The sequence below is a fragment of the Pongo pygmaeus genome, chromosome 4 (genome assembly GCF_028885625.2).
Source record: "Pongo pygmaeus isolate AG05252 chromosome 4, NHGRI_mPonPyg2-v2.0_pri, whole genome shotgun sequence".
Taxonomy (NCBI): Eukaryota; Metazoa; Chordata; class Mammalia; order Primates; family Hominidae; genus Pongo; species Pongo pygmaeus.
The window spans coordinates 153,915,390-153,937,765 of record NC_072377.2 but is presented as its reverse complement, the minus strand read 5'-3'; the positions used below and the strand labels follow the sequence as shown (position 1 = coordinate 153,937,765).

Genomic DNA, 22,376 nt, shown 5'->3' with positions numbered 1-22,376 from the left:
CGGGACACAGGCATGCACACAGGGACAGCCACAGGAACTCACAGGGGGAAGATGCCCACCTATAAGCCAAGGAGAGAGGCCTCAGAAGAAACCAACCTTGCCCACACCTTGATCTTGGACTTCTAGACCCCAGAACTGTGAGAAAAAAATTCCTATTATTTAAGCCACCCCGTGTGTGGTATTTTGTTATGGCAGTTCTAGCTAACTAAGATAGACTGTAAATAATTATTTTAAATAGCATAAAGGATATAAAAACTGTCAGGGAATCAGGACCATGCAATGGCCCTGGAGTAGAAGGTGCCCTGCCCTATCTTCCCAAGTCCCAGCCCCATCATCTGCTGCTTGGAGGAGCTCAACAGGTTGTAAGGAGTGGTTTCCTTTCCTCACTCATTCTGCACACAGTAGCCAGGGGGATACATTCAAAATGCAATCCGATGATGCTTAACCCGGACTCCCACCACCTCCAGTGGCAACTTAAAACTATTCAATGACTTCACTCCACTCTTGGGATAAAGCCAGACTCCTTGCCATGGTCCACAAGGCCCTGTGTGATCTGGCCCCTGTTGGTCTGCCCAGCCTGTCTCAGACCCTGCTCCCCTCTGGCAGGAGAAAGCAGCCTCACTGGCCTCCTTTCTTTTCCAATGCATCCTGCTCCCTCTCCACACTGGGAGATTCCCACTCCAAAACAGACACACCAGAGATGCTTCCTGTTCAGCTGGGTTACGCGTCCTAGAAAACACATTTCGAGGCAGGTGGCTTTCAGCAGGGAGAAGTCCTGCCTGCTCATGCCCCACTGCCCTGGTCAGGTTAGCCATCAGGAGAAACTGTCTAAGCAGCAGCTGAAAAGTGTCAAGAGCATCAAGCGAGGGGACTGGTAAAAAAATGAGGCCTATGGAGGGGCACGCAGGATGTTCTTCCCAATCTAGACACTGATGAATCCTGGTGACAGCACCATTCATCTGGGAGTTGTAAATGGAACTGAAAGGTGAAATTGTGGGCCTGTCGGCCAAAATGAGTCACCTGCTCTGAAGGGCATGATGAAAGGTTTCTTTCTTTCTGGTCTGGATTGCTCATGCCCTTCCAGACACAAAGAGAAGAAGCAAAGCCTCTATCCCATGGTCACTATCCTGTGCCTCTTTTGATCATCATTTAGCTGTAGAGACTATGCATTTGGAATGAGATACTGAAACACATGAAGGGATGCATGGCCTAACGGTGGGATGAAACATTTTGAAATTAAGACAATTATATATGAGGGCACTAGACCCACAATGAACTGAGTGTTTTACCTTGCCCCATTTACCTATAACCCCAATAAAGCTGTGTTTGCCTTGTGCTCAATTTCTGTGTCGAGTTGTATTAAATTTTAATGATTGAAAGAAACACAGCCAGCAACCAAAAATAATAAAAAAGCAATTCAAATCTGTTCTGGCTTTATTCTCAAAGAACAGTCAAGGGAGGAAGGCATCTGTTTAATAACCAGCAAAACAGAGGCTAACGCAAAGGCTTTCTCGTTCATTGCTTCGTTAGATCATCACCAACCACGAATCAGGTGAGGCAAGAATCACTCCGGCTATTTTATAGATGAGCAAACTGAGGGTTGGGGAATTGGGGAATGTGCCCAAACTTCAACACAGGCGTTCTGACTCCTAGTTCAGTAAGCTTTCTTTTCTCTATAGGCACGCGCACACACACACACACACACACACACACACACACACACACACACCCCACACACATACACACACACATACACAGCCCACACATACACACACACACACAAAGTAGATCTCTTTCTACCATTCTGTGCCCTAAAATATTGGCTTTTTTCCTTGGTACTAATGGCAGAAAAAATGACTATTACAATGTAAATTCAAGAAACCCCAAGAGATTCATTAACATTTGATTCCCAAACCCCAGCTAAGTGTGGCATTCAAACAGGAAGGGAAAAAATATCAAAGGAACACACAAGGATTTTCACTTGCTCAGCCTCTCTAAGCTAGATTAATGCCTCAAAAAAGAAATACTGCCAGAATACCCCTCTTCTAACCAAAGAGGCCCTCTGTCCCCAGTCGACTCCAGGAATCCTGGTACAATAATTAACGTGTGGGCCAGAGGCCCAAACTCACTGGCACAGGGCAGATTTTCAGATGAGAAACAGAGAAGCTCCAAATCCTACTCACATAAAGGGCTTATTGACATTATCTGCTGAAAAGAATACAGATTTCAAGAGAGACAGCCAGGCAGAGGGAAGGCAGAATTTTGGCCATGGAGGAAGTAGGTGGGGGGAGGGGTGGACTTCTCACCTAGCTCGAAGCCCCTAATCTTTCCCGGAGCATTCTTTAAGTGTGTAACCTCAAGTGGACTTTGCTACTGGCTAAGGAGCATTTCCCATAGCATTGATGTCAGAGACCCAAAACAATCCAGGTCAGCAAACACTTTCCACTGTAAACAGAAGGTTTCAGAGAGCTCCCGCGGGCAGATGAGCTGTGGGTGATGCCCAGGTGCCCTGGGCTAGAGGACAGGCTCCAGACCTGGGGCTAACTCAAAGGACAGACATGGCCTGGGTGAGGGCAGCCACATCCACATCCAGAAAACCCAACAAAGAAGGTGGTCTGATTATTGGGAAGAGAGAGAGAGGGAGGGGATTAAGGCTAAGAAGCCCCATGGCTGGCCGAGAGATGTGAAAGGAGCTGAATAAGATGATATGAACATGGGCATTCATTCCACTTGCTCTTGGGCCCACTGCTGGGCTTGGGATGAGGAGGGCCCTGGAGACGGAGGAAAATTCCCCCATGTTAGACACTTAGCCTGTGTGTGCTTCAGATTCTTCCCAGCCTGGAGGTACACACAGAACCCCCAGCTTACAGGCCAACAGAGGGGCCATCAAGTATAGCCATAACTAGAAAGTGTCTCTGTCTTCCAAAGCACTGGATGTCCTAAGCTTTCCCTGAGTCCCTTGACACAAAAAGCTTTTCCTGAGTGAGCACACTACAGTGACACCAACTTTAACCTGGGGTCATTTTTTGGCACCCACCATGCCCTAGGGAAGACCTGGCTCCAAGCAGAAAGCCCCGAGTCAGCACAAGTAGGTTACAAAGTTTATACACCAAAGTTCATGTTTGTTGGCACAATTATTTATTCATCAATATTTACTGAGTAATTTCTTTCTTTCTTTTTTTTTTTTTTTTGAGATGGAGTCTCACTCACTCTGTCACCCAGACTAGAGTGCAGATGTGCAATCTTGGCTCACTGCAACCTCCACCTCGCCGGTTTAAGTGATTCCCTGCGTCAGCAGCTGTGATTACAGGCGTGCACCAACATGCCTGGCTAATTTTTGTATTTTTTTTTTTAGTAGAGATGGGGTTTTACCATGTTGGCCAGGCTGGTCTTGAACTCCTGACCTCAAGCGATCCACCCATGTTGGCCTCCCAAAGTGCTGAGATTACAAGTGTGAGCCACTGTTCCTAGCCTTACTGGGTAATTTCTATGTGCTAAGAACTGGGGATACTCTAGTGAATAAAACAGTCGTGTTTGCTAATGTTTGCTATGCTTCGGGAGTTTATCATTCTGTGGGAAGGGTCTGTGACAAGTAAACAGATATTTACAAAGTGTGACAAATAGAATGAAGGAAATAAATAAGGGGTGGGGACAGGTAATCTAAAGGTAAAACATTTCAGCTGAGACTACAAGGATGGGAGATGGCTGTCTGTGGAAAACCAGGGATAAGTACAAATGAGATGGAGAAACAGCATTTGCAAGGAAGAGTCCAGAAGCTGGAAAGCACATGGTGAGTTTAGGGAGGCCAGTGCAGCTAGAACATCAGGGCCAGGGAGATGCTTGCACAAAATAAGTTGGAGAGGAGGTTTGTGAACTGTATAATGCTTAAAGGTTTACCAAGAATTTTTACAGGTGTTACATAGTTGAAACAGCTCTTTGAGGTTAGCAAGGCTGATAGGATGGAGCCGTAGAACCGATAAGGATGCTGGCCTCAGAGGTCACAGAGTTAGCAGGAGAGCTGAGATCTCAAGTCAGTTCTTCTGTTTCCAAGCCTAGGACTCTATCTAAGGGAATAGGTATATACACACATACTCTGTTTAAGGGGATACACACATATATGTTTAAATTGGGCATGATTTGCAATTAATGAAACATATAGATTTTAAATACAATAAGTTTTGACAAATGTATAGCCCACAACAGTTTAATCAAGATAAGGTATATTTCTATCACTCTAGATAATTTGCTGCAACCTTTTGCAATCAATCACCCCTCCCCCAGTCAAAGGCAAACTCTGTTATAATTTCTGTCCACATAGATTAGTTTTGCCTTCTTGAATTCCATATAAACGGAATCATACAGTATGCCCTCATTTATGTGTGGTTTCTTTTACTCAGCATGTTTCTGAGATTCATTCATGTTTTGGCATGTGTCAATAGTTTGTTCCTTTTTATTGCTGAATAGTATACCATTGTGTAAATATAACCACAGATTGTTTATCCATTTGTCTATATATAAACATTTGGGTTGTTTCCAGCTTTGGGTTGTTTTGAATTAAGCTGCCAGGAACATTCTTGCATAAATCTTTTTGCAGATATATGTTTTTATCGCTCACAGGGAAATATCTAGGAGAGGCATTGCTGTATCATAGGTAGGTGTATGTTGAATTTTTATAAAACTGTGTCAGTTTTCCATAGTTGTTGTGCCATTTTACATTCTCACCAGAATTTTAGCCATTTGGGAGGCAGTAAAAAGGTGGTTTTTAATTTGCATTTAACATGACTAATGATGTTAAGCTCCTTTTTATGTGCTTATTAACCATTTGTACATGTGATGTGTCTGTTAGAATTCTTGCCCATTTTTACAAATTTTAGTGTTCTGGGAAGTGATTGCCTCCCTTGAGGTTATAAGATATTCTCCTACATTTTCTTCTAGAAGCTGTGTAATTTTAGCTTTTGGTTTATTTAGGTCTGTGATCTATCCTGGATTAATTTTTGTGTATTGGTATTGATCTTGTAACAGTACTAGTGATGGTTGACTAGACTTGTCAAGTATAAGGACTCCTTATTTTTCTTTTATTTTTTACTTTTTATTGTGGCATAACTTGCATAGAGTCAAGTATATAAATCTTCAATACACAGCTCAAAATGTTTTACATATATATACAACCATGCAACCACATTTAGATCATTTGAAGATTCCTTTTTTAACATAAATATTTGTTATCCTCTGTATATTAGTATTACATTTAAGTAATACTCACATGTTAGCTTTCTGCCATATTGACTTTTTTCAAACACATGCATTTGACAGGCATTATGCATTTGAATTAGGAGCACACATGGATTTGTAAGCTCCAGCAATAATTGCATGGCTCTGCAGTGATCTTTGGCTTGCAGTTGGGGAACAAATGCATTATACTCCATAGACACATGATTTCTATCCTCAAGGAGTTTATAATCTAAAAGAGGGCACTAAGAAATGCACATGAATAAATTATGTTGACTCACAGCAAATGACCTGTAATTATAAGAATGTTTTAAACTAAGGGCCAAGGACTTCAGAGGAGGGAATAAAATCACTTCAGGAGTGAATGAGAGGTAGCAGGTGGAAGAGTATTTAAGCCTAAAGATGCCTGGGCTGTTGATAAATAGAGGTCATTATAAAGGCAACTGCCAACTGGAAATAATGGTTTTTAAAAAGTGCCTTTGTTGGTACCCTTTCAGTTGTACTTTACAGAAACCCAGTGGAAACCAGTTTAAGCAAAAAGAGAATTTGTTGGTTCTTACAACTGGGAAGTCTGGGGTCTGAGGTGGCTCTGCCTTCAGGTATGGCTGGATTAGGGGCTTTCCTATATGGTCAGAGCTAAGACTTTGTTTTGCAGATGGCTTCTTCATGTTTGACAGTCACGGCCACTGGTATTCCCACACTCTTTTCTCCTTAGCTCAGCAATCTCAATGGAATAAATACTTCTTCTTCTGAATATCTCCCTATCCAATTCCAGGGAATACTCTGATTGGCCTGTCTTGGGTTTAATTTCCACCGATGAGCAAATTCTTGTGGCCAAAGTGGATGGGAAACTCTGATTGGCTAGCATAAGTCATATGTCATTCTCAGGGGCGGGGGGTGGGGGACAGAACACCATGGTGACAGTCCATTAGTATGACAAGGAGATGGAGATAAATTCTTATAAAGAATCAGAAGGAGGAAGGATAAAACATGCTGAGCAGACACCCTGGCTATCATATTAGGCTACAAGGCATGTGGGCTGTGAGTAGGAAATGTGAATTGGGAGCAAAGGGGGAGGATTTGCTCTGCATTCTGAAGTGTTGGCATGGAATATTGTCCTGTATGTTCCTTCCCAAATGTGAAAGTCTCTGGTCTGAGTATCATTCTCTGCCTCTGAAGAACTGTTTATTCTGCAGATCCCAGGGCAGCCTGTGCAGCTTGTCATTTAATGGCCACTTGAGAAGACTCATATAATATCAGAGTGTGACTTATGAGGTGTGCTGACTATGAAGGCAACACAAAGAATGGAACGCTTTCTGGTCCTCTCTGTGTCTATTCCCAATGACCTTTTCTATCTTATTTGAAGTAACACCCCTTGTGATTACAGAGATAAACTAAATTAGAAGGATTGAACATTTATTTGTCATCATTTTGGACTAGAATCTCAGATTAGAATCTCAAAGTTGCAAAAGACCTTCGAGGTCATCTAGTATAGGGGTCAGCAAACTGGCTCACGGGCCAAATCACCCTCCACTTTTATTCTTGTAAATACATTTCGATTGGTACACAGCCCTACCCATTTCTTTACACATTGTCTATGGCTGCTTTCATGCCACAGAGACTGTGTGACTTGCAAATCCCTTTACAGGAAAGGTTTGCCAGTTCCTGGACTAATGTGACATGTTCCCTGCTTAATCAGAATTGCCCTCTCCAACATTCATTTCACACCTGACTCATGCCAAGAACTGAAAGAGATAATACATGCAAAATGTTTGCATAGGGTCTTACATGTAATAAAGTGCTCCTTAAATGTTAGCTTAAAAAGTCTTGTGTTACCAATATATATACCACTCTTCTTTCCTAGTGGAATGACCAAGTGGTGACTATGTCATAACAATAGCACGTGTTGGTTATTTTGTATCTTTAAAAGGGGTTTTCCCAAAATAGTATATTCAAATGTGTTTCATACTGATCACTATTAATCATTATTGAGTATTTTCCATGTTCCAGGTACTGTGCTAAGCATCTCACATATATTCACTCACCTAAAGTTCACCTATCATCCCCATCTTAAGAGGAACCTGAAGTTTGGGGGTCTGGTATAAAGCAACTCTCTGAAGGCGGCACAGCTAATAAGGGTCATGCTGGAATTTGGACCCAGGCAGTCTGATTCTATAGCTCAACTTCTTGTCAAATATACAATCTAGCCTTCTCAGTTTGGTCAATAACCTAGTTTTCAAAGTACCAGTTTTCACAGTCCCAGGTATTGGAATATACAGCAAGCCCACCCATGGGCATAATTGCAGAAATGCACAGCTTGGCTGCAGAACAACTGGGAGCTCATTCTTCCTGCATCCCCACACTCTCCCTCTCATCCACTCACAACTGCATTGCTGCACTAGGTCTGCCTCTCACTGCCTCCAGGCCCTCTGATGCATGAGGTATGTGTTGCTGGGGAGATCTTCCTAAATAATGCACAGCTCTGGACAGGTCACTACTGGGCTCCAAACCTCTCCTGACTCCTCATTGGCTGTAGATTGTAACAAATACTGTTTAGCGTGGCATCTGACACTCTCAAAGAGCTGATCCTCACCAACTCCCAGCCTTTTCTCACTGTCCACATACTCATATTCTCTAGCGTATACAAACTGGACTTCCTAACAGTTCCCGATGAGGGCTTTCTGTCTTTTCATTTTGGTCTCTGTCCCAGTACCCAGACAAAGGCCCAGGACTCAGGAATTGTGCATTAGGGTGTGTGGAATGCCTGCCTAGGAATGAGTAAGCCCATCTAGACTGCTCTTTCTTTTCCTTCAACCCTACACAACGTAAGTTTGTTCCCTGTCCCAAGGACCAGATTGAATGGAACCTTCTCCAACAAGCATTCCCAGGCCTTCCAGATGAATTTGGCCTGTCTTCCTCTGTACTCTTTCCTTCCCTCTCAGCATCTGCCATGGTTTATCTCACATCACAGTCATGCATGCTTGCATCTGCCCCTCCAAGATGCTGGATGGAAGCAGTCTGAGGTCCAGTTCTCTGTCCTGTGCATCACTGATTTCATAGTGTCTGGAATATGGAATGTCACTGTCTCACAGCGTGAAGATTTGTTTCACTGCCCGAGTGAATGAGTGAATAGTGCTGGGACATCCAATGGGAAGACCAGCCATCCCAATCCATGTTTCCCCTGGTGATCTCCATCATAGTAAAAATACAGAAAGATGGCAAAAAGGAGGAGCAGGGAGGAGGGAAAGGAGGCCTCAGGGTCAGACCAATACAGTTTAAACATCTGCTCCTCTGCTTCCCAGCTCATGTGACTTTATCCAGTCAATTTACCTTTGAATCTCATTTTCCTTTTATGTAAAATGAGGATATTGAAGTATTCCTCATTAAATGAATCCATCCACATATTCACTCAAGGCTCCATCACTTTTCTTAACTTTGAGATTTGGAGCCAACTATCTCTTCTCTGGGCTTCAATTTCCTTCTTTGTAAAACGAGAATAATGTCAGTGTCCTCTTTATAGGACTTTTGTGAAGCGTAAGTGGGCTCATTCATGTGTCCAAGAAATGCTTTTATAAGTGATCATCACCCTGCATCAAACACCATGTTGAGTGTGCAGGACTCAGCAGTGAATAAAACAGACAGGGTTTGTCACACAACCATCATGTAGCTTATAGTCAAAGAAGGATGAGAGATAGAAACGAAGAAAATGAGCTAATGAAGAAAATAATTACTGACTGTGGTAAGCTCTGTGAAGAATGGTGAGAACAAATATAACATGGGGATATTCCTTAGACGTAGAATTCAAGGAAGGCCCATGTAAGATTGTTGTAAGGATTAAATAAAATAATAGATGTAAAACATTTGCACTCAGGCTGCAGTTGGAAAAGTCTCTGGATTAGGAGGAGGAGGAGAAAACATTAGTCTGAGTCTAAGGAATTTCTGATGGGGATTGGGCTTCAGTTCCTGAAATGCTGCCTCTCAAGTTCCTTCTCCCTACATGTAACAGGCCCAGGCTCTGTCTCTGCCAGTTGAAAGGGGGATTTATAGTCACCTGAGGTTCCTGCACCATATAATGCTAACATCACAGGCAACTCTCCTTCAAGAACAACTCATGCTGACTGTGAAAAATATCTAATTTTATGGTTGCTTTAGACCATCACCAGAGGGGCAGGGCTGGGATCCCTGGGCTGTTTCCGCATATCTCAAAACACAGGAATAGACCTCGGGCTGCCCCTGCTCCTGCAAGCTGAGCGTGGCTTGCAGCGGGAAGATTGGCATTTGATAGAGTGTGCTTCAGGTGCTTAAAATAGATCAGCTGTGTCATTAGACTATTGCAAAGCAGTTGCTTCATTGGCCCTGCTGGCCTGGTGAGGGCACGAGATAACAGCCCGTGGAGAAAGACCTGTGCTTTGCACAAAATTAAGCAGATGAGAGGACGAAGCTTTGGAAATGATAGAGGCAGTAGAGAGTAGCATTCTGCAGCGAGAGAAGGTGGGGCTGTAGCACAGGCACACAAGCAGCCACCACAGCCCCTGGGAACAGCAGGGCGGCATGTGGAGCCTGTACGTTCCCCTTGTCTGGCTGGTGACAGGCTTAGAAAAATGGCCTAAGAGATGTTTAGGGAGCCAGGTGAAACCTAATCTGAAATCGCTGAGGGACCATCCATACTCTCAGGCAGACACAAAACCAACATGTGGAACTGCCTGGCATCTTCCTACTGTTCCTTCAACATCCTCTCCCCATCATGTTTCAAGTCCTTCCACTGTTCTGGTCACTCTTTCCTGGGAATATACGGGCTGATCACTGTCCTCCCTGAACATAATGTTTCAAACAGAGCCTGATCAGGGTCTGCAGAGTGGGACTCTCACCTCCTGTCCATATGGCCTGAAATCGCATTTTTTCCAGTAGGCCGCACTGCTCAGTTGCCTCTTTCTGAACTTGAGACCAACTCCTGCTCCCCTAACCTCTTCCTCCAATGGCTGCCATGCCTGGTGTAGGAGACATTAGGGAGTGATGGTCATTGAGGAGGGGAAGAGTTCAAGTCATGTTTGGGAGGTAGAAATGACCAGATGTGGCGACAGATGGAACACAGTAGAGTGGAGGAAAGGGAAGTGTCTCAGAAGACTGCTTTCTAATCACTGACTTATGACTGGGTAGATAGAGGTTCTATAGATCAACTGGGACTGTAAGAGCTAAGGTAGGCTTTTTGCTTTTGTTTTCTTAAGAGAGTAAGTTTATTAAACTTTGAAGTGCCTTGGGAATATTCTAGTAGCCATCTTAGCAGATGATCAGAAACATGACCCTAGAGCTTAGGAAAGAGATCTTTATCTGTCTCTATCCTGGGGCTTATTAGAGAGAGTGGGCTTTTCATGAATGCGTTAATTCATCAATTATCTTTTGAGTACCTACTATGTGCCAGACACTGTGCTTTGCTTTCTGTGAATTATTTGCTACCTTGATTTCTTCCCGAGGAATAAGGAAGAATCCGCCCTAAACAGAAGAAATTATGTTGGCATGATCTACTTTCTCAAGCAGGAGGACTCTATAATGACAGAGGAAAGGTTGTGAGTAGCCACATGGAATCATTGTTGTGGCCTTTCAGCAGTCATCCCTTAGCTGGGTGGCTAATCAAACTCACCTAACCCATACAGAGCTCATGCTGTTGACTAGATGTTCTCAACTGGACCAGGCATGTCCCATATGTCAGAACATTCTCTGGAACAGTTCAGCCTCCTCGGACACCCTGTTTTGGGCTAGAAAAGGTACCCAGACCTGGGATCAGTTATCTAGAATTGCCCTCCTTTGTTCTGTGTCCTACTCTCTTTTACTAGGTTCTCTGAAAACAAAACTGACCTCCAGGAGATCAGGGCAGGATATTGTTTGCCCTGTTATTTGCCTAACTGTATCCAACAGGATATGACATCACCCTTCTGGGAATGGGTCAGTTGGGGGAATAAGGACATGTGGCAGGGTTTTGCTCACTTCATGAGGACTTTAATAGCATGGCAATGTTAATCAATTACTAACTTCAGACAGGATTTTCTCCATAATCATTAACAGATGTGCTGCAGCTTCCACATCTCTGTGTGAAGAATCACTTCTACATATTTGATGTTTTACGGATCATCTACTGGACTGCAGTGGCAAGGTGACATAAAAATATCAAGCTGTCACTGTGTAATTTAATAGGAAGTAATAATTGTGGCAAGCCAGAAACTAAGTATATACCCCATCCAAAGCAGGCAATCCTATTGATTGCTGTTAGGAAGAAAAATTGGGTCAGAGCTGCAAAATCTTCCGATTTCATTTTGTTTTTAAGAGAGCTAGAAATCCCACTTCTGATTTCCCAATTTCCCATTGTCAGCAAATAATTCAAATTCACTAAAAACCTGGTGTAGGGCAAATAAGACGTGTCCCTTTACATTGGCCACCAGGAGGCACATTTTGCCCAGCTGTGTGACCCATGATGCTAAAGGCCACATTGGTTCTATTTACCGTTGTATCTCCAGCATTATGCTTGGTGAAGAGCTGGTGTCCAGTAAATACCTGATGAATAAACAAATGAACAATCCAATTCTTATTCCCTGTGTTGGACAGGCCCAGGAACTAGGAAGATTGGAAACGAATGTCATGACTAAATTCCCTTACACTATTGAAACACCACAGTTGTGAGAAATGACCAGGTGGGGTGGAAAGTGTGGCAAACAGACTGGCTGTGGACATACTCAATTACTAGGGTCTTCCCATGTGGTGACCTCCTACGTGCGAGCACTTCCCTTCAGATTCTTAGGAAGAGAGGGTCTACTTCCGTGGGTCAGGGATAGCAAAATGAGGGTTTAAACATCAAGACTAGATAGATAAACTTAGTGACTCTTGCATTTAGTAACCAACTGTCAGCATCTCACGCTAGCATGAACAGTGGCTGACATTCAGGGGAAACCAAACCACAAGAAAATCTCCTTGAGGAGTCATTTCCTTAACAAACACTCTATTATGGATTGAATTGTGTCCCCACAAACTCATATTTGAGGCCCTACCCCTCAGTACCTCAGAATATAACCATATTTGGCAAGAGTCTTTACAGAGGTAAACAAGTTAAAATGAAATCATTAGATGGGTCCTAATCCAATGTGACTGGTGTCCCTGTGGAAGGGGGAATCTGGACACAGAGATACACATGGATAAAGGTGATGTGAAAAGACCCAGGGAGAAAGGCAGCCATCTCCAAGCAAAGGAGAGAGGCCTCGAGTAGACATTTGTCTCGCAGCTTTCAGAAGGAACCCTGCTAACACCTTTGTTTTGGACTTTTAGCCACCAGAGCTATAAAACAATACATTTCTGTTGTTTAAGCCACCCGGTTTGTAGCACTTTGGTGCAGTAGCCCTAGCAAACTAATATATACTATTTATTTCAGAAACCTTTGTTATGTGCCATGCACTGTTTTAAGGAATTCACAACTAACTTATTTATTCTTTATAACTCTTCTATGACAGAGGCACTATTATTTGCCTCCTTGTAATTATCATTAGAGATGAAGAAGTGAGGCACAGAGAAGGTAAGTGACTTGCCTAAGGATACACAGAAAGTACAAGCGGAGCTAGAATTTGAGCCCAGCAACCTAGCTTCAGTCTGTGCCCTTAAGAACTGCAAAGGAAGAATTTATCTGGCATAATACCCAGAAAGTCGAAGGTGTTCACACACTTCTGGTTGTTTTCTGTACTTTTACAATGGTTTCTGCCTAAAGTTGGGTAATAGCCAGTTGTTGACCATTCACCACAGCAGATGCTATCTCAGCAAGATAAAGCTTTTGCCAGATAGGAAAGCTGGAGTTCAGAATTGATATCACTTCCTTTACACAATCCAAGTGCTCTTGAAATCACATTGTGATTTTTCTGAGATGTGTTATAGTCATTTTGGATGATTTTAAAATTGTTCCTTATGTTATTCCTCTAACCGCCTCTTAGCCTTAGGTAATCATCTGTCAACAACTGCTTCATTCATTTGGGAAGCACTGTTTTAAAACAATCTCTATCCTTGTAGAGTAAATAATCACTTCTACTTTATCTGTTTTGCAGATGTAGAATTTCTAGAGAGGGCATCCTACTGTGTTCTTGTGTGTCAGGATCCTGTTCTTCAGGGATCCTTAGATTTCTTGATCTGGGCAATGGCATTAGCAGAGGAAGGTCATCATGCCCCGTGCGCTGGGTGTCTTCTATTCTGAACTCCCTCACCTCTCCAGATCCGTTCTGCCTGCTTCCCTACTCTGGACTGTGCCCTGGGAAGCTGCTGACCATTATGAACATATCAAATGCCTTCCTTGCTCTCTGGCTTCTGATTGGATTTGACCAATGGGAGGTACCCATAGGCGATCTGAGGGAGAGAGAAGAGGAGGATCAGTATATCTATCCTCCTAGTTCTTTCCTTGGAACTAGACTGGCTGCCTTCCTGGTGCCACAGCCACAGTTCCTGTCAGGCAGCCTTAACCCCATAGCCAGCTGGGTCTCTGGGTCCAGCTGGGGGCAGCTGTGGTAGCAGTCGGTCATGAGCCACAGTTACTAGGCTCCTAGTACTGGGTCATGCTTGCTTCTCCTTGTTTGTTTCTTAATGTCCTTCTCACACACTTGTGAAGAGTCTTTCCATTTAACTCCTCTCAAACTGCCAATCTGTTCTCTGCCAAGACCCTACCTAATAGAATCCTCCTTTTCCTCTTTGCCCTATAAAACAATCAGTGGCTAGGACATGCAGTCTTTATTTTCTAAAAGATTTTTCCCCTTATTTCTAGTTTTATAACCATCCACATTTTGGCCCTAGACGTTTTCTGAACTAGGATAATTGGGATCCTAACTTTCTGTCTTCCCTTTTTCAACCCATGCCATATACAATGCCAGGTTAATAAGCTTCCTGTAGGCTTCCCGGGAGCTATGACTTTCCTATGTAGAAAATCCAGCACCTACTGTAATACCAGAAGAACAGATTAATTTTTAATCAGAGGATTTGGTTTTAATGACACTATCTTTCCAGAACTTTGCTTTACTCAACAGCCAACTCAACTTCAGACTCAACTCCATTCACTGAGACCCAATGCCTGTGAGTTTCTAATGTTATTTCACTTAATCCTTAGAAGAACCCTGCACCTTGGCATTTATTGCTCATATTTTATACATGGTAAAATTCAGCTCAGAGACATGATCTATTCTGTCTGAGACCACAGAGAGAGTACATGATAGATCTTGAGTTTGTACTCGAGAATCCATACCCCAAAGCTCAGGTTCTTGCTGTCCCAGCATGGTATCTACTTATCCCATGACATCTTTGTGGGAGTTATTTGACCCTTCAATACTCTCTTCAACAGAACAAAGTCTACTCCAAAAAAGTAATTTGTTAGCATACGAATCCATGGTAAAGACCAACAAAGTGGCTAGAGGCAGGAGGAAGCCTATAAAATGAGTAGGAGCAGTACATGGTACCATTGATCTTGGTGCACTTGATGCTCTGGAGGGTGAGGAGGCCAGCCTTGGTGAAGTGTGAAGTGTGGGGCTGGGCAGAGGGGCTGGTGCTAGTGGGGAAAGGGCTTTCTGGGCAGAAGGAACCATGCATGTAAAGTCAGCAGGAGCAAACCCTTAGAGGGAATGGGAGAAGGCACATGTGACAAGGACACTAAGAACTGAGCACTGTAGACAAGATGGGGCTGGTCAGCAAGGCCAGGAGCAGGCCACATGGGGCCCTACAGGCTTGCTGAGGAGTTTCCTTTCTCACCCTAGGAGCATGGGAGCCTCACTTTAAGCAGAGTGTGATACAGAGTAGGGATGCGGCAGATGGCTGAAGGGGGCTGGCGTGGATGAAAGGAGGCCAGTTAGAGGCTGCCTCAGTAGGTCAGGAGACAAATGAGAGATCCTTGGAATAGGTTGAGAGTTCACGAGAGAAAGAAAGGCTGGATGTTGGATCCACCCTACAGAAGACAAAGTGGCAATGATTGGCCAGTTTCCCTCCTTTCCTCTGAAGTCCTTCACTGAAGCAAGTGTACTGACTCAGTATGAGCCCAGGCCTTCCCGAGCCTTGGGTGTCCTGCTCACACGTTTGGTGTCTATTTTCTCCTGAATGAGGACCAGACCCCACCTGCTGTGCTCTACTTAGGTCTGCCCACCACCTCACTCCAGCATCTCCAAAATTACCCCTTTCTTAATGTTCAGCTAGATTTCAGAAGAAAGGATTCTAATGAAACTAAAATTCACTTTGAAGAGCCACTGACTAAGCATGCTCTTGTTTTTGTAATCTAAGCATTTTTTATTAGTAAAAACAATTTACAAATGTTTATAAAACATCTCCTCATAATCCCATTTAATCCTTAAAAAATCACACTTCAGACGTGCTTCTCAATTCATGAGAAGGACGTGACTGAAGTCTGAGATGTTGTGTGACCTGCTTGCTAGTGTCATAAAATCCACAATGACAGCCACGATACCCACAGTGATCATGACAGTGTGACCACCCATCATTGACATGATGCCAGTTGTGCCCACAGCCAAGGTACCACACTCTGCATACTACACAAAACATTAACATTTGGTTTCCATTCCCAGCTGAGGTATGCCTCATCATTTTCATTTTTTGCTCATGAGACAACCATACTGAGGACCACACATCTAACACATAAAAAAATGATAACTGGAACCTGGAACAGTCTGATTCCAGGGCCTGCACTCTATCAATTCTTATCACTGCTCAAAGACCACAGCCCCGTGCTCCTCTTCTCCAGATAAAGTGATTAGGAATTTCTTATACAGATGACCCTTGAACAACATAGGTTTGAATAGTGTAGGTCCACTTACACAGATCTTTTTCAACTAAAGGCAGATTGAAAATACAGCATTTAGACAAAATAAAAAAAGAAAATGACAGGCCAATATTCCTGGTGAACATAGATGCAAAAATCCTCAACAGAATACTACCAAATCAAATCCAGCAGAACATCAAGAAGTTAATTCACCATGATCAAGTAGGGTTTATTCTCAGGATGCAAGGTTGGTTCAATATACTCAAATCAATAAATGTGATTCACCACAAAAACGGAATGAAAAACAAAAAAAATGATTATCTCAAAAGATATGGAAAAAGCTTTTGATAAAATCCAACACCCCTTCATGACAAAAACTATGACTTCAGTGAAGTCTCAGGATACAAAATTAATGTACAAAAATTAGTAGTATTTCCATACACCTGTAACACTGAAGCTGAGAGCCAAATCAAGAACATAATCCCATTTATAAGAGACATGCACACACACACCCACACACACACACACAGAGTGAGAAAGAGAAAGAGAGAGAGAGAAACCCTAGGAATGTATGTAACCAAGGAGGTGAAAGATCTCTTCAAGGAGAACTACAAAACACCACTGAAATAAATCAGAGATGACACAAACAAATGAAAAAACATTCCATGCTCATGGATTGGAAGAATCAATATCATTAAAACAGCCATACTGCCCAAAGCAATTTATAGATTCAATGCTATTCCTATCAAACTAGCAACATCATTTTTTGCAGAATTAGAAAAAACAATTCTAAAATTCATGTGGACTCATAATAGGGCCCAAATTATCAAAACAATCCTAAGCAAAAAGAACAAAGCTGGAGGCATCACATTAGCTGACTTCAAACTATATTATAAGGCTACAGTAACCAAAACAGCATGGTACTGGTACAAACACAGACATATAGACCAATGGAACAGAATAGAGAACCCAGAAATAAAGCCACATACCTACAGCCACCTGATCTTTGACAAAGCTGACAAAATTAAGCAATGGAGAAAAGACTTCCTATTCAATAAATGGTGCTGGGACAGTTGGCTAACCACATGCAGAAAAATGAAACTGGACCCTTACCTTTCACCATATACAAAAATTAACTCAAGATGGGTAAAAGATTTAACTGTAAGACCTCAAACTATAAGAATTCTAGAAGAAAACCTAGGAAACACCATTCTGGACATTGGCCTTGGGGAAGAACTTATGACTAAGTCCTTGCAAGCAATTGCAACAAAAACAAAAATCGACAACTGGGACCTAATTAAACTAAAGAGTTTCTGCACAGCAAAAGATACTATCAACAGAGTAAACAGACAACTTACAGAATGAGAGAAAATATTTGCAAACTATGCATCTGACAAAGGACCAATATCCAGAATCTACAAGGAACTTAAACAATTCAACAAGCAAAACAAAAACAACCCCCCCCCAAAAAAACCATTAAAAAGTGGGCAAAAGACACAAACAGACACTTTTCAAAAGAAGACATAGAAGTGGGCTGGGCACAGTGGCTCATGCCTGTAATCCCAGAACTTTAGGAGGCTGGAGCATTTGAGACCAGGAGTTTGAGATCAGCCTGGGCAACATGGCAAAACCCCGTATCTACCAAAATAAACATACAAAACGTAACTGGGCCTGGTGGCACCCACCTGTGGTCCTAGCTACTCAGGAGGCTGAAGTGGGAAGATCGCTTGAGCTCGGGAGGCTGAGCCTACAGTGTGCCATGTTTGTTAGACTGAACATCAGCCTGGACAACAGAGCCAGAACTTATCTCAAAAAAAAAAAAAAAAAAGACATACAAGTGGCCAATAAACATGAAAAAATAAAAATGCTCAACATCACTAATAATCAGAGAAATGCAAATCCAAATCACAATGAGATACCATCTCACACCATTCAGAATGGCAATTATTAAAAAGTCAAAAAACAACAGATGCTGGCAAGGCTGCAAAGAAAAAGGAATGCTTATACATTGTTGATGGGAATGTAAATTAGTTCAGCCACTATGGAAAGCAATTTGGAGAATTCTCAAAGAACTTAAAACAGAAATACCATTTGACCTAGCAATCCCATTACTGGATATATATCCAAAAGAAAATAACTCATCCTGCCAAAAAGACACACACACTGATATGTTCATTGCAGCACTATTCACAATAATAAAATAGGGAATCAACCTAGGTGTTTATCAACAGTGGACTGGGTAAAGAAAATGTAGTACACATACACCATGGAATACTATGCATCCATAAAAAAGAACAAAATCATGTCCTTTGCAGCAACATAGATGCAACTGTAGGGCATTATCCTAAGCAAATTAATTCAGGAGCATAAAACTAAATACTGCATAGTCTCACTTATAAGTGGGAGCTAAACATTAAGTACTCATGGACATAAAGATGGCAAAAATAGACACTGGGGACTACTAGAGGGGGAAGGGAGGGAGGAGAGCAAGAGTTGAAAAACGAACTATTGGGTACTATGCTCAGTACCTGGGTCATGGAAACAAGTGTATCTCAAAGCTCAGCATCATGCAATATACCCATGTAACAAAACCTGCACATATACCTTCTGAATCTAAAATAAAAGTTGAAATTTAAAAAAATACAGTATTTGCAGAATTTGAAACCCGCCTACACTGAGGGCTGACTTTTTGTATAAGCAGGTTCCACAGGGCTGACTGCAGGACTTAGTATGCACAGTTTTACCAATCCCCATGTGTACAAAGGGATGACTGTAATCTCACGCTTTGCCTCTATTTCAGTGTTGACATTCCAACCACTGATTAGGAGTTGTACTCAGTGTCAAATGTGTTACACATCCAAGTACCTTTCATAACCCAACAATTAACTGCATGACTTGAAGAAGCCACTGAGCATTAACTACAACGTTTCTGAACACAGCTTCAAATTTTCACCCATAAAATGGGTAAAAACACCCATCTCACAGGTTGGGTGGGACAGTCTGGTGAGCTCAATCAGGGGAGTGCTTAGCATGGTGGCTGGTGGAGAATAAGGACTAAATAAATAGAAGTGAAAGAAAAACTAAGCAAGAGTTTCTATTAGGGACAATATCAGGCATGAGGATCAAGTTAAGAATTTCACATCTCAAAGGGGAGCTTTTTTGCTTAGTCAGGTCACCCAAGGACCTCCTGCCAATGCCCTATCCATATCACCCTATGACTCTGTTACTCCTTTTCTTGTGAGGTCTGATGTCTACTCTCTGCATTTGCAGACTCTTGGGTTTGGGAGGTACCTCCATGATGATGGAGTTAAGCCCTCAAAGCTCTGCGCTTGCTGTGTCCCCCAGGTGTCTGTTTAGAGAAGCGCTTCCTCTTGGGGGAACCCGGAGGGCTTCCAAGGCTGCTGAGCCATTCTCCTCTGTTCATTTTCCATTACTGCAAAATTCACACACTCTCCCTGCTTATAAAAAGTAGTGGCATTTTTGCCAGTCCTCATCTTCTGCAGTATCCAACTCTATTGGTTCTTTTTTCTTTTCTTTCTTTCTTTTTTTTTAAAAGAAGGATAGTCTCTGTTTCCTTCTTTCAGGAATACTCAGTGTTACTAATAGGACAAGAGTTCCTTAGCATTCCAGAGAGAGAAAAGGGCAGAGTCAGTTGCCTGTTATCTTTTCTTAGTTCCTTGAAAAATAAATGAGCCATCTTTCTCTTCTGTCACTTAGTGGGAAAGGACTCTCATAAATACATTTTTTTTTTCCTAGAGATAGTGAGAAGTGACAGGCAACTCACATCTTTATTTGCCTGAAAACATGCAAATGCAAACATGTGACCCACTAGCTGATAGGGGCTGCAGGATTTTCCTCTTTTCCTGAGCCTGGTATGAAGCCAAAACACCGTTCCAGCCTGTCAAAATCAAAAGGCAAAATTCTTTGGCTGTAAGAGGCAGAGGGAGTCCAGCCATACTCGCTAGCTTAGCATAGATATGCAATACACAAAGGAAGACAGCAGAGAGATGAATCATACAAATACATAGTAAATAAATATATTTTATTTTCATCTCAGTAGCTTTTGCTTTTTTTTTTTTTTTTTTCTCTTCCATGCCAGGAGGTGGGGGTGGGGTGGGGTGTGTGAGGAAATAGTAGGTTTTGGCTGGATACACCTTCAATAAGGTCTTGATAGTTCTGGCCTTGTTGCTCAGCTCTAGCTTTTTAAGAAAAAACTTGTAGATTCTTAGATTAGAAGGCTTTCTTTTATTATTATTTTTTAAGACAGGTCTCACTCTGTCGCCCAGGCTGGAGTGCAGTGGCGCAATCTCGGCTCACTGCAACCTCTGCCTCCCAGGTTCAAGCAATTCTCCTGCCTCAGCCTCTTGAGTAGCTGGGATTACAGGCCCACACCACCACACCTGGCTAATTTTTGTATTTTTAGTAGAGACGGGGTTTCACCATATTGGTCAGGCTGGTCTCGAACTCCTGACCTCGTGATCCACCTGCCTCTGCCTCCCAAAGTGCTGGGATTACAGGCGTGGACCACGGTGCCTGGCCGATTAGAAGGCTTTCTAATTCAGCCCCTCTCATACAGATGAGCAGTCTGAGATGCAGAGAGGGGACTGATAACAAAGTCAGAGACCCAGGGAAGTGACTGTTCATAGGGGTTCTCTGGTTCAACAGCCCTATGCGATGCTGGAATAACCTAGACAGGCCAAGCTGACAAGAGGGCAGGAGAGTGAGTCTGGAACCAAGACGTGCCCTCCCAGGTCATAGCACTACATTGAAGAGAAACAGACTGTGCCTTCTTGACTTTCGGACGGCATTCTCAGTAGCTGAGGCCCTACCTGGCAGCAAAATATCTGGTCCTGGCTCTGCAAGCAGTTGTTGCCTTTGGCATGTTAGAGCCCTTGGCTAAAGGGCTGTTCCTGTCCTGTTGTTCTCAAGGATAGCTAACCAGCCTGCAGGTACATAGAGAAACCAGCCCTGGGCCCACCGGGCTGCAGGCACTCGGGAGCTGGATCTTTCACAATCTCCAGACCCAAAGGTGGCTTGGCGATGATTTGTTTATCAAACTGCGGTTTCCCAGCCCACTGCCTGCTCATACCCACCTACCCTCCCGCCTGCCCACAGGCCAGCCTCCCTGCTCTTCCCACCTCTGGGACAGGCAGGGCCCTCCATGGTTTTCCAGATGTGTGCAGGGAGTTCTCCTCAGAGCCCCCACAGTCAGACAATGGCCACGCACTGCTTCCTAGGCCTTCCCAGGCTGTGCTAGAAGGAGACGAGCAGCCTTCCCAGCAGAGGCGACCGGCGCCGCTGATAAAATATTGGCAAAATTATCACGAAAAGCCAGAGTCATGAAGCTATCCCTCTGCCAAGGAGCACGGAAAGCACCAAAAAGGAGCCTGGGGGTCATGTGTCCAGAGATGCCAGGCTTCCTTCCTCTTTCCAGGCAGCCCGAGCGCAGGCTCCCTCACCTCCCGCCCCCACCCCTGTTCCCATGGCAAAGGAGAGGAGGATCCACTTACTGCTAGTGTTCATGGTGATGTCTTTGCACTGGGTCTTTCATTCAATACGGAGGCCCCGGCTGCTTTTTAAATCTTCGGTTCTTCGAACCTCACTCATCACCTGGGGGGTGAAAAGGCAGTCCAGTGCCAGCTCTGTATCCTCAGGTGCTCTCTCTCCCTCTGCTGTCCCCTCTCTGGGCTGTAGCCCCTGGCCTTGAAGGCGCGTGGACTAATAGGCGCAGGTGAGAGCAAGGAGGAAGAGGCGGCAGGACACCGGCGCCCCGGTCCTCCTGCTCCTCAGATCGGAATCCCGGGCAGAAGTGGGGTTGGCAGCGCCTGCTCGCGCGCACCCCGGACTATTCCTGCCCAGCGGCTCCGGAGCCCAAAGGGGGTGTGGACCACAGGGAGGTAGGGCGGGGGCAGCGCGTCCCCGCCCGGCTTCAAGGAGCAGCGACCCGCCCCGGAACCCACCTCTCGGCCAGTGTCGGGAGCCAGAGGCCCCTGCCCCGGCCCCTGCGACTGATTCATGAATCCTGGTCTTCGTCTGGGGTCTCGAATTCCAGGGCTAGCAATGCGAAATAGGGGAGCTCGACATCCATGATGCGGGCTCGCGGGTTGGCAGCGCAGGGGGCGCGGCCGCTCGCTGCTGCCACCTGCTGGACGCACCGGCGCGTGTCCGAGGCCCCGCCCCGCCGGGCTTCTGCCTGGGCCCTAGGGTGTGATGGGAGATGGACGAGACCCTGTGTCCTGGGACCAACGAGGGAGTGCTTGAGCGCTTGTTTTCCCTCCCTCGATCCTGGGGGTCTAAGGGCTCGACAATGATAGGAAAAGAAACATCATTAGGAGGGGCCGTGAAGGAAAACTTGGCTTTGCAGGAAGACAGT

The 22,376-nt window shown here is 44.0% G+C and overlaps 1 protein-coding gene across 11 annotated transcripts in view; it reads right to left on the bottom strand.

Moving 5' to 3' along the window:
- Positions 1-22,137, bottom strand: part of ABLIM3 (actin binding LIM protein family member 3) — a 119,167-nt gene extending 97,030 nt beyond the window's left edge. For 5 of the 11 annotated variants that reach the window (XM_063665263.1, XM_063665267.1, XM_054488275.2 and 2 more), the window contains exons 1-2: positions 21,964-22,112; positions 21,514-21,613 (exon numbers count right to left, since the gene is read on the bottom strand). In XM_063665263.1, coding sequence (XP_063521333.1) covers positions 21,514-21,526 — 13 coding nt within the window. In that variant the 5' untranslated portion in view covers positions 21,527-21,613; positions 21,964-22,112. Of the gene's footprint in view, positions 1-21,513 lie in introns of all 11 variants that reach the window. The other 6 variants (XM_063665261.1, XM_063665266.1, XM_054488278.2 and 3 more) reach the window with 3 other exon arrangements.
- Between the last annotated feature and the right edge of the window lie 239 nt (positions 22,138-22,376).